General features: G+C 42.1%; 1 protein-coding gene and 1 long non-coding RNA gene across 19 annotated transcripts in view; one reads left to right on the top strand and one right to left on the bottom strand.

The window, feature by feature from the left end:
* Nucleotides 1–12,208, top strand: part of PRKN (parkin RBR E3 ubiquitin protein ligase) — a 1,235,051-nt gene that overhangs the window by 567,205 nt on the left and 655,638 nt on the right. For all 18 annotated transcript variants that reach the window (XM_053295156.1, XM_053295166.1, XM_053295224.1 and 15 more), the window contains one exon: nucleotides 1,934–2,017. In XM_053295156.1, coding sequence (XP_053151131.1) covers nucleotides 1,934–2,017 — 84 coding nt within the window. The remainder of the gene's footprint in view (nucleotides 1–1,933; nucleotides 2,018–12,208) is intronic.
* LOC128344729 (uncharacterized) overlaps nucleotides 1–12,208 on the bottom strand; it is a 67,875-nt gene that overhangs the window by 3,464 nt on the left and 52,203 nt on the right. The gene's annotated exons all lie outside the window — the stretch shown is intronic.

The raw sequence follows: 12,208 nt of genomic DNA, 5'->3' as shown, positions 1-12,208 counted from the left end.
AACCCCTGTTAATTGAGCAAAGAGACATCTTTTTAAAGTGATGATTCTCTTTATTGAGCAAGGGGAGAGCAACTGGCCCTATCCAACCCAGCACAGCATCCCTCCAGTGGCTATTGCTGGTATCTGCCTTATGTTTCTTTTTAGATTGTGAGCCCTTTGGGGACGGGGCCATCTTATGTATGTATTATTTATTTTTCTATGTAAACCGCTTTGAGAACTTTGGTTGAAGAGCGGTATATTATAGTAGTAGTAGTAGTAGTAGTAGTAATTTTATTTATTTATTTATTCGATTTCTATACCGCCCTTCCAAAAATGGCTCAGGACAGTTTACACAGAGAAATAATAAATAACTAAGATGGATCCCTGTCCCCAAAGGGCTCACAATCTAAAAGAAACATGAGATCAACACCAGCAACAGTCACTGGCGGTACTGTGCTGGGGGTGGATAGGGCCAGTTATTCTCCCCCTGCTAAATAAAGAGAATCACCATGCTAAAAGGTGCCTTTTTGCCAAGTTAGCAGTCTTGGCATTAGTACTGCAGTTCATAGATCCCTCCATGCTGCTGCTGTACTGTATGTACACATTACTATATGCAAGGATCTCTGTGTGTACACTGTGGAATTCATTGCTGTAGGTTGGCAGATTCAAAAATCAGTTGTAAAAGGGGTTTGATTTCAAAAAGTTTGAGAAACATTGGTTTATGTATTGAATACTGCTCAATTTTCTTCTCAAACATTTAATGTATTGTATGTCTCTTAATATCTTTACTTTTAAAAATATTTGTTCCCTAAATATCCGTAATAGTAAACTGAAAAACCTATGAAGACTGGATTTCAAAATCATCTAAGTATATTGGATGGTTTGATTATTTTTTCAACAAATAAAATGCACATATTATTAACAACCCCAGGGATGGCCAACTTCTGCATTCTCAGGGCCGACTTTATTTTCTGGATAGTTATCTAGGACAGTCCTGGCTCCATAAACACTACCACCCTATATCAGGACCCTTATTTGGATGGGCCCTGGCAGGTTTACTGAGTGATAAGCAGTAGTGGAAAACAGCAGCTAAATAATATAGCTATGTATTTGGGTAATCTTCAGAATTGAAAATCGAGGACTTGTGGCCTTATTTACAAAGAAAATCAAAATCTTGGATGTGGCGTTAAATAGGTTAATAATTCCTATTAGGACAGTGCAGCTTCAGTAATTTGAATTGAATATTTGCAGAGGCTTAGCATTTAGTTTCCTTTTTGGTGTTCACAGTCAGTCTTATATATTACTGTTTATTTGATATGGAAAAGTTTATTTTTTAACAAATGGTAAGATTTTGTAAGGACATTTTGAGACTTGTAGGGATTATACCTATACGTGGGCAAACAGAAGACATTCTGCTCGTGAAAGGCACAATGCTTTTCACCAGTCCTGTTTTCCTTCTGCTATCCCCTGTGCCCTCTGAAAATATGTCCCTGAGAATTGGGAGACCCTCAAGCATGTATATTTTAGGGGCTGCAGAGTGAAGGAGAAACAGTTAAATTTACCCCTCTCCTTATTGTAATATGTTTATCTTTATTTATTTATTTATTTATATTTACTTTTTTATACCTCCTCAACCTTATTCTTCAGGTGGTGTACAAAATTAATACAATTACAAAATTAAGCTATTAAAACACATTAAGACAAATTGAATTATATATTTAATACATGTGACTTTCATTATATGTTCATTATATTTCATTATACAATATTTTTGTCTCTACATAGAGTTTATATTATTGTTACTTCTAAGCAAGAAAAGCAAGAATGTTCTTCTAAGCAAAGAGGAACATTCCAATGAAAAACAACTTAAAACAATTCTTTCTAAAACAACTTAAAACAATTCTTTCTATCTTCATTTTAAAAATGTATTTTCTTTCCTTTTCATTTTTAAAAGGGTCCATCTTGCTGGGAAGATGTTCTGGTTCCAAACCAAATAACTGGTATTTGCCAGTCCCGAAATTGCAATGGCGAAGTTGCGGTAAGAAATTGTCAAAATGTAATGTCTATCAAAAATCTTCATGAATCACAAAAATTAAACACAAAGACTCAATTGTCTTAGATTGTATATTTTAACATAATTATGGTTGATGAAGGTAATCAACTTAGAAAAGTATAACATCAACATCTGACGTAAATGAAATCTGGTGAAGCAGGAATCTGTGTGTCTATATGTCTGTGCATGTTCTCATTCACAGCCTCTGAATGCTCACATTGCTACTGTGGCATGAAAATGACCTTTGGGGGTGGAAATAAGATAAATGTTTCTTTCAACACCTAAATACTATCGACAAACCTTTCAGTACCATGACATGATTGAAAGTCAGCTCTTCTCTACACAAATGCTACTACTTCTGCATGTCAGTTATATCCCACTCTTGACTTTGAATTACAGTTACCACCAAATTTTACCTAAAGTAATATTTGAGATGAATTTGAAGGTGTCACTGTTGGCTTTGAAAAAACATTTGCAGAATTTTGAAGGAAGCTAGAAGTGTCAACAAGACTAGCACTACTGTCAGAGTTATTCACACATTCCTACTTCTAATATGTTTGTACTAATAAAATAAAATTTATTCTGTTATGGTATCTTGGGATGTTTGCACAAGGAGCAAGGCTATATTTGAGAAACAATTTAGTTTTATTTTTCTTGGATTATATATAATTTTAACTGGGTTTTATGGATAATGCCTACATTCAAATATAAACTTTAGGTGCATTGAGTTCCATAGGTTGATGAGTACCAAAATATTATGTCTCTGTGCACCTGTGACCTTCCCCCCACCCCAGTGTAGATATTATGCTTATACTTGGGGGAAAGTAAAGCTCGAAAGCATCTTGCAAAGTAAGTCCAGGTGTTCTCCAAGTAACCTTTTTGACTCTGATTTGTAGGATGTAGAAAAATGTTGCCCAAAACTGTGCTGTCCTCACTTTCCTTTTTGCTTCCACTGTTTGTATTAAATCACTCCCCATCCCTCACTGCAGGGCACATTTCTCCCCAAAGTTCATTTTGTTCCTTCATCTCCAGAAAAGAAGTGTTCTTTCCTCCCTTCCATCATTCCTGAAGCCAAATTCCATCATTCAAGCCAATTCCATCCTTCTGAAGCTAAATCAGAGTGAGGACAGATGCTGGAAGCAATGCTTCACAAGGAAATCTGCTTTATGTATTTGGGATATAAAGGTTCACACTTCCAAATTCCATCCACACAAATATATCTTTAGGCATTTTGTTTAGATTACAATGACATTACAATCCCTGTTAACTTGGCAAAGAGGCACCTTTTAACATGGTGATTCTCTTTATTTAGCAGGGGGAGAGTAACTAGCCCTATCCACCCCCAGCACAGTACCTCCAGTGACTGTTGCTGGTGTCTATCTTATGTTTCTCTTTAGAATGTGAGCTCTTTGGGGAAAGGGATCCATCTTATTTATTTATTATTTCTCTGTGTAAACCACCCTGAGCCATTTTTGGAAGGGTGATATAGAAATTGAATTATTATTATTATTATTATTATTATTATTATTATTATTATTATTATTATTAATTTAATTACTGTTATAGTGAAACTGATGTCTTTGCATGGCAAGAGATGCCAACCCTAAACATATCTTCTTATAAATATTATATGAAGAAACTCTCTGTGACAAGAACTGAGAAGACACCAAAGAGAGGGCAGGAAGCATTTTTTTGCTCCTGCCTTCACTCTTATTTGGCTTCAGAATGAGGGCAGAAGGAGGAAGCAGTGTTCTGGAGCACAAGAAATGTGAGGAAATGCCCATATACTGTGGGATAAGTAAACATCAGTGGAAAGTGAAGGAAAAACTTCATCCCTATTTGCATTCCCCTCCTTTAAACATTTCCAGAATGTACCTTTGCACCCTGCAAATGGGGTGGTAAACGTGGGAGATTATTTCAGCTCAGTTCTAAATATTTTAACATTTATCAGATTTTCCAGGGTATTGTATATTTACATCCCATAACCACATCAGTCATATGTTTGCCAAGGCAGGCACTAGTAATGAACACTGCCCACCATACCAGCACTTTCTCAGGTCCAAGCAATATAATTGTTGGTAGCAGGAATGATACCTTCATTTCAGCCAAGTTCATTTCGCCTCTAGGGTCCATTTTCCATTTTACTTACAGAAAACAGAACTGAGTCTTGTCCAAGGTCCCCAGAGAAAAATCTTGATGAGTAATGCATCCTAACATTGCAATATTGTATACTCTAAAAAAAAAAATTAGAGCTGTATTTGATCTCACTGGAAATAAAATACTTTGAGAATAATTTCTCCTCCATTGTTCCAGGCCACTGTCTGTGTCCTGATTGCTACTAAGGAATGAAACCAGCTAGTTTGCCTGCACCTTTTCACATGGCATTTTAGTTTTTCTTCCTACGAGGAAAACTAAAGTTAATTCTTGATTATGTGATGTGATCCTACATTTAGTTTATGACTATAAATATAGATGCACCTGGATATTTCTCAGTCTAGAGAATATCCTTACTTTGTCCTGATAAATAAAATCCAATTGCAGTAATCTCCTGGGCATGTGATACTTTTATCCTGTACGATTTTGGCTTAGTATTATCGTAGCATTCTTTTTAATCTCTGATTTGTGTATTTATGCAATGTTGATGAGGACAGTGTAAGTACCTAGACTGAAGTCTTCAAATGAGCTGTGAGATTTAAGTTTCACCTCAGAATTTAGGCTTCCTATGAATTGTACAGAACAAGCCATTAGAGATGCTGCTGAAGCAAAACTTCAATGTGGTTTTGGAGGTTCCTACTGTGACAAAACATTCAAGGAACTGTTGAAAGAAGCAAAAATAGGTTTGATCAGGTTGGTGTGGTGATCTGAACTTCCCAAAATTGTTACCACATTTCACATAACAACATTTTGGGGATAATTTGGATGTTCCTGTTCAGGCTAATCATCTTAGGGATTTTGAGGAAAGCACTGAAAAAGGGTGAGATAGGACCAGTTAACTTTGGGGTGTGTGTGCTGCACATCTCCACTTAGCATTTAAATTAATATTGCTGATCAAGGTCTATATTAAGAAGTTGCATTTTTAATAATAGCAAAGCAGAGCATTCCTGACTCACACTAAACTAAATCAATTATTTGGAAGTACTTTTAAAAATACTTTAGCGATCATGCTTCCTGTCATGCCCTGCTAACTGAGCAAAGAGACACCTTTTAAAAGTTGTGATTCTCTTTATTTAGCAGGGGGAGAGCAACTGGCTCTATCCATCCCCAGTACAGGGTTTTAGGGAAGAAGACACACTCTCTCTCTCTCTCTCTCTCTCTCTCTCTCTCTCTCTCTCTCTCTCTCAGCTTCTGCAACATGCATGGTTTTCTGTTTCAGTGTGCTTGCCCCCATCCAGCCTTAAAATCTGTAAGATTGTAAGTACAATAAAATGCTATCTATTATATTAATCCTTGTAGACGTGCCTGTGAGGATCCGTCCCAGCAACCCAGCAGATTGGCTGGGTGTTGGAGGCTCTCTGGATTGGCTGGGCAGCAGAGGATTGCAGGAGCTGTTGGCTGCTGCCGGGGGAAATGGCGGCGGCAAGGAGGAGGTGGCGGGGGCGGTGGGCCCGGCCACTCCAAGGAGTCAGGCGGTGGCAGGAGGGAATGGGCAGGGAGGGGCAACAGAGAGGTGGCCCGCTCAGCTCCGGTTGCAAGGCGGTGGCGGTTTTGGGCCTGGCCGCAGTGGCGAGGTGGCGGGCTCCTGAAGAGTGCCCTGGGGGGGTGCGAAGCAGGCAGCGGCAGGCAAAGCCCCGCCACCCTGAAAAGCACGGGGGGGGGGAAAGCGGAGGACGATGTCGGAGGTAAGGGGCAGCTGCCGGGCCAGCCAGAAAGCTGGGCATGCTGGCGTGGGGGGAGGGGGATGACCCAAATAGCAAACAGATGATCTGTGCGGGGTCGGCTAGTATAACTGTAAAATGTAAGTATTGTAAAATACTATAGAAGTACTGTAAATGCAATATAAAATGCTATATATAATAAAATGCTATATAAATTTATATAATTTATATACATATAAAATACTATAGATGATGCTGAAATTGAACTGTAGGACTATGTGTTGTGCCAGGCCTGCTTAGATCTTGCTCAGTTTGACTTATGAGATGGAATCAAATGCAACCTTGAGGTCTATAAAAGCTGCATAGAGGGAGGTTGTGGCATGGGTGGAATATTTCTCAACTAGCTGGGCCGGGCGCAGACCATCTGGGCCAGGCACAGAGCATTTGCACCTCCGCCAGCCTGCTTCTCCCCCCCAGCATGCCCACTTCTCCCCCCTCCCCACTTCTCCCCCATGCCCATGGTTTCTGGATGGCGGGCCAGCCAGAAAGCCGGCCTGCACCTCCTCCCATCCACCCGCCCATTCCCTTTGGCCAGGCTGGCCCACCGCTGCCTGCTGCTCATGGTGGCCGGCCCGGCCCGCCACCTGCTCCCACCTGCTGGCTGCCCACTGGCGGGAGTAGCCCGCTTCTTCCCCTCGCCTACAGTTTCTGGCTGGCGGGCCGGCCGAAAAGACAGCCTGCCGCCACCTCCCTCCCTCCTGCCTGCCTGCCAATTCCCAGCGGCTGGGCAGGCCTGCCGCCTGTTCCCACCAGCCATCCTATTTTCTCCCCACCCCATCACTAATCGGCAGCTGCTTGTGAACTCTCACAAGAGCTGCCACGCATGGGATTAGCGACGGGTACGCCTAGGAGAAATACGTAAATAGAAGATAAGATGTTGTAGAACTAAACATTGACCCTCCCTATAGCCATCCTGTTCCTCCACAAGGTTTTCTTGGTCTAGCCAGTCCCTAAGCTTCCAGTATAGATGTCTTGCATACAGCTTATTGATTGTGCTGAGCAGGCTGATAATTCTGTAGTTTGATAGATCATCCTTTCTGCCATTTTTGAAGATGGGGATGAAGACCGCTAGCCCCCAGTCTTTGGGAATACAGTCATGTGTGTCAATAGATGTGAAAAGCGAGGCCAAAAGCGAGGCCCACCACACTGAGTTGTTTTTTTATTTGCTCTATGGGAATTAGGTCCTCTCCATGTGCCTTTCCAGATTTTGGTTAGGAGATAAGGCTTTTAATCTCAGATGTTACCACTGGTGGTCCAACTGTGTTCTGCAGCTGTATCTCCATATAGGTCGTGAAAGTGTTTTTCCCAAATCACTGGTGGGATATAGGTATCCAGACATGTCAGGCTGTTACTAGGGAGATTCTCTGTAATGCACCAGAATGAGGCTGAATAGTTGGAGCTGTCTGTCTGGATGAGGTGTGACGAGGTGGCTTTCATAGTGTCACTTGTCTTGTAGTTGAGAAGTTGTATTGCCTTTTCTGCTGGAGGAGGTCCTGCGCAGACACTGGACTTGTGCTGGTTTTGTAGGCATGGTAGTTGTTGATGGTTTGGGTTTTTTTTTTTTTTTTTGCACTAACACAGTCGTTGTCAAACCATGGTTTTGAATGGTGCTGATGCTGCTTTGGGCAAATGATTTTGCAGGTGATCTTGCAAAATCACACTTCCTAGCACTCTAAGATTGAGTCAGAGAGTTCTGCTATGGTCAGGGAGAGCCGAATGTGCTGGAAGTGTTCTGAGGTGAGTAGTTCAAATATTGTTTTGTCTAGGTGGATGGACCATTTGGCTTGACAGGCTCTTCCTGCTGATAAAATATGGGGTTGGTAAAAGTGTGAGACTGTCAGGTAGGACTTTAGTCATAGAGAGATCGAAAAGTGGTCGCTGTCAAATTGGGGAATAACCTCGAAACAATCTGCAAATAGGAGCAGGCCTCCAGAGATGATTATGTAGTCAATGACGCTCATACTAGATCCAGTCCACTAAATGAATTTGGCATAGTGATTATTTTTGAATAAGTCGTTTCAGATAAAGAGATTGAGCCTGGTAGCCATTTGGGTTAGGCAGAGTCCCGTGTAGTTTGACTTCCTGTCCTTCGAGAGGCAGGAGAAACGGAGTCAGTCTGCTTCAGGATTAGGTGGATAGCAATGGTGTTGTGCATATAGGGTGTCATCGTAGGGGCCCACCTGGTGTTGAGGTTACCTCCCAGCACTATGTGTACACTGGAATTGGAGGAGAGAAGGTCTGTTAAGTAGTTTTCCAACTCAGACCATAAGCTGCTGACCTGGGATTTCCGATGCTGTGGCGGCAGGTAAATGTTAAGTAGTAATAGGGAGCAGTGTCTAAAATTGATTGTTACTGCCATAGCATATTGCTTGTAGAGGAGGAGTCTTTCTGATCTGGGTCTATGGACCTTTGTGAAAAAGGTGATGGAGATTAGTACCCCCAGTCTGCCTTTGAGTCTGCCTCATCCTGCCCTGGCTACTGCCCCTAATGAGTATGAGCAGAATCTATTGAGTGTGAGATCCTCAGCAGTCCAGATTTCCTGTACCATTATGATGCTGTGTTGGGAAATGTAGTCTATGAAGGAAATGTCTCTGGGGCTGGCATGGCAGCCTGCCATGTTCCAGGACAAAAGGGAAAGCTTTTGCTGGTCTCTTGGATGACAGAGTGTAGTGTTGTGGGCTGGGGCCTGGGTGGAGAGGAAAGCTGGTCTTGTGGTAGCAAGCATGACTGGTCCCATAGCTAAGCAGGGTCTGCTCTGGTTGCATATGAATGGGAGACTTGATGTGTGAGCACTGCAAGATATTCCCCTCAGGGGATGAAGCCGCTCTCGGAAGAGCAGCAGATGGTTTCAAGTTCCCTCCCTGGCTTCTCCAAGATAGGGCTGAGAGAGATTCCTGCCTGCAACCTTGGAGAAGCCGCTGCCAGTCTGTGAAGACAATACTGAGCTAGATAGACCAATGGTCTGACTTAGTATATGGCAGCTTCCTATGTGGGAGTTCCCCATGGGGAATTGTGTTCCAGGGAGAGGATTGGGTGACTGTGGCTCTTGCAAAGGCGGGAGTGGTGATGTAAATGCTTGCTTTTGTGCTCTCATTTCATGGGTCGGAAGTCCTCTCTCTGAGCATGTGGACTCTACAGAGGAGGCTGGCAGCTCCTGCAACTTAGACAAGCAAACTGGGGAGATGAATGCAGTGATGTTGTCGAAATGGGGATAATTGGCAAACAGCATTCCAGGGCCCATGGCATTTGAGGAGGTGTCCCTAGGGGCTGTGTTTGTCAGCTGTTGTTGCTGAGATGGTGAATGTGATGTGTGAGCCCCTTCCTCTGGGGTATTGCTGTCCGTATGTGAGGTTGTGGGTGGCTGTGTCTTCGGCAGTTCCCCTAGGGTTAGGAGTATTGGTTGTAGCTCTTGAGGTTGTGTGGATGATGTGGGGGCCTCATCTTTTGGGGCTGCTATATCCGTATGTAGTAGTTCAGGGAGTGGTGGTGGGCGCACTTCCCCAAATCCTAGTTTTCCAGAGCTTTCAGAGAGTGGTAAGGGCTCTTGGGATGTATTGGTGGTGAGTGGGCACTCCTTTATCTGAGGTTGCAATAGTTATGTGCCTTGCCTATAAGGTTCTTCATCGTTGGAGGGAGGCTTATGAGGATGGGTTGTAGACTTGGGCTGGGCGGGCTCAGGGAGCAACCGTGTGGCTCCCCTTGCTTCACATGCGCAGTGGGAACTGGGCTGGGATCCCTTAGCCCATTTTCCACTGCACGTGTGAATAGCCTCACAATCTCCTTGTTGTGTCTGTCAGTGTAAACTCCTAGAATAGTAGTTCCCAATCTGGGAGCCTCCAGATTTTGCTGAGCTACAACTCACATCATCCCCAGCCACAATAAATTGTAGCTGGGGCTGATGGCAGTTGTAGTTCAGCAACATCTGGAAGCCCCCAGGTTGGTAACTACCGTCCTATAGAAGCGTCTTCCATATCCCTGTTGGCATCCCCTAGAAAACCCAGGATCTACCTCCTTCTCAGACTCCATTTCCTGGTTCCTAGTGTTCCTTCACTATTTTAATAATTCAGCCCTAAGAGCCACCCTTCCACTGCAGTCTAGCAAAAGAATCCATTTCTCCTTTATTCAATTACCTCCACTCAGTCTTTCTGCGGCTCTTAACCCTTTTCTTTCCTCTCTCTTCTTCTGTCTCATGCTTGGTCTCCAGAATGGCCCATCCTCCTCTTGTCACCCAGCCTCATTCAGGTGCCCTTCACTCTCTTGCTCATTCTCCTACCAAATCTTTTGACCAGCCCTTACTACCTTCTTTACCCAAACTCTCTTGGGTCTTTCTCCTCACCTCCCCCACTCTCCTGCCGTTTGGTTAGATTGGCTCTATCTCCTCTCATTACCTGAACTTGTTCAGGTCTTTTCTCTCTCTCCCTCTCTTTCTTCTGCTGGTTTTTTTGCTCATCCTTAATCAGGCAGATTAAAGGACCATTCTCTGGACCTTTAGTTTTGCATATAAACCTCTTAGTTTGCATGCAAACTAAGCTTGTATTTACATTTTTCACTTCGCTTACATGTAGTTATATTTCACATTATTTCATAAGACATTTACCAAAAAAACTTGTTTTATTAAGTGAAGTAATAAAATTAAATGAGTAAATGAATTCATGACTAATTCATGAAACGATGACTAAATGATTTTTTAAACATGAAATAATATTAAATAGCATGTATAGGAGAAATGAAAATTTAAAGGTCCACATGAACCACATGGGGCATAATTATTTATCTGCTCATTCGCAGTCCAGATTTGAACTGAGTACTCACAGCTTTTGCATGTCTGCTCAGTAATAATAATTTGATGTAAGGTTGCTGCTGTATCTGTGCTGCTGAGCACAATCTCATATGAAACAATATGTTTGCTTCATGTTTATGATTGCAAATGAAAACCTAAGCATAGAACAGAGTTCTAAGAATTCTATTCCACACATTCAGATCAGTGGTGCTTGGTTCTGTGATCAAGCTGTAAGATTGTAGTCTCATGTATGATTACTTGAGAGTGAATTCCATTGAACTCAACTGGGACTTCTCTGAGTGAACATGCATAGAAAATTATGGGTTCTATGCTTCATAATGTATTGTGCCTCCCTTACTCTCACTGAGGGCAGGGGAATCAACTACAGCCAGTGATAAATAAAATCTTCCTGCTGCTATTCATTTTGCATATCTATATATTTCGAGATTCATTATTTGCTGCATACATTCATTACTGGGAGGAAGATATCACTGTTCTAATTTTAACAATCTAAAGCATGTAATGGAAAATTATTTATTAAAAGTATCATGTAAGAGAGTTTCCCTGACTGTTAAATAAATGAATGTACTGTATCTCATTTTTTTAAGAACCAGGCAATTAAGCAATCTCTTTTCCTTAGCCAAGTTGTGATCGGCATGAAAGGTTCATCAAGAGTCTCTTATCGAATCAAGCTTTTGAGAAGTTGAGCAAAGAGACAGAACCATGACCTTGCTAAGAATCACTCTGAAGTAATTCAACCGCAGGGGACTCAGCCCACTTTGACACACTAGAGAATATATCAAGCTAAGAGATGTATCCAGTTTCAGTGGGAAAATATTAGATATGGGGCTCAGATAAGTCAGAAATGTTATGTTCTGGATCTGTAGGCTCATAAGAACTACATTGTTATCTAAATGTGCTCTCGATACTGTCTCTTAACTAAGTATGTGAGAAGTGCACCATTATGTGTGATAACTAGCTATTCCATGTATCTGATTTAAGAGGTTTTTAATAAACCTCTTCTCAAAATGTATCTTAAAAAGAATGATAGCACATAAAGGAGGAGGTGGTCTCTAAGGGCCCCAGCTGCTCAGTTTTTTAAAAAATAAATTATTTTTAAAAGGCACCTTGAATTCTGCCCTGAAGCAAATAGAAACAGAGAAGGTGCTGAAGGCCTGATATACTGTTCTAAAACAGGAGCTGGAAACTGTCAATACACCTTGAATCGTTCCATGCTTGGGATCTTTATGTAGTGAGAAAGCTTTGCCTGGTGGCAGAAAGACCTCATGGCGGGGGCGGGGGGGATGAGATAATCCTCCTTCCTTGGGCAAGTATTATTTAACCCAGGCACAGCCAGAGAAACTCTTCTCCCACATTCTAACCAAAACAAATATTGTATGCTGGTGTACCATGGAGCAGAACCTCCCCAGTAAGAACTTCCTTAGAGCCCAGGCAGGTTCAAATGGAAACAGACAACCCATCAAGGATCTCGGGCTCAAATGTTCAGGGCAGCGGTGCCCA

The sequence above is a fragment of the Hemicordylus capensis genome, chromosome 1 (assembly GCF_027244095.1).
Source record: "Hemicordylus capensis ecotype Gifberg chromosome 1, rHemCap1.1.pri, whole genome shotgun sequence".
NCBI classification, from domain to species: Eukaryota; Metazoa; Chordata; class Lepidosauria; order Squamata; family Cordylidae; genus Hemicordylus; species Hemicordylus capensis.
The sequence above is the reverse complement of the archived record's forward strand: the minus strand, read 5'-3'. Positions and strand labels throughout refer to the sequence as shown.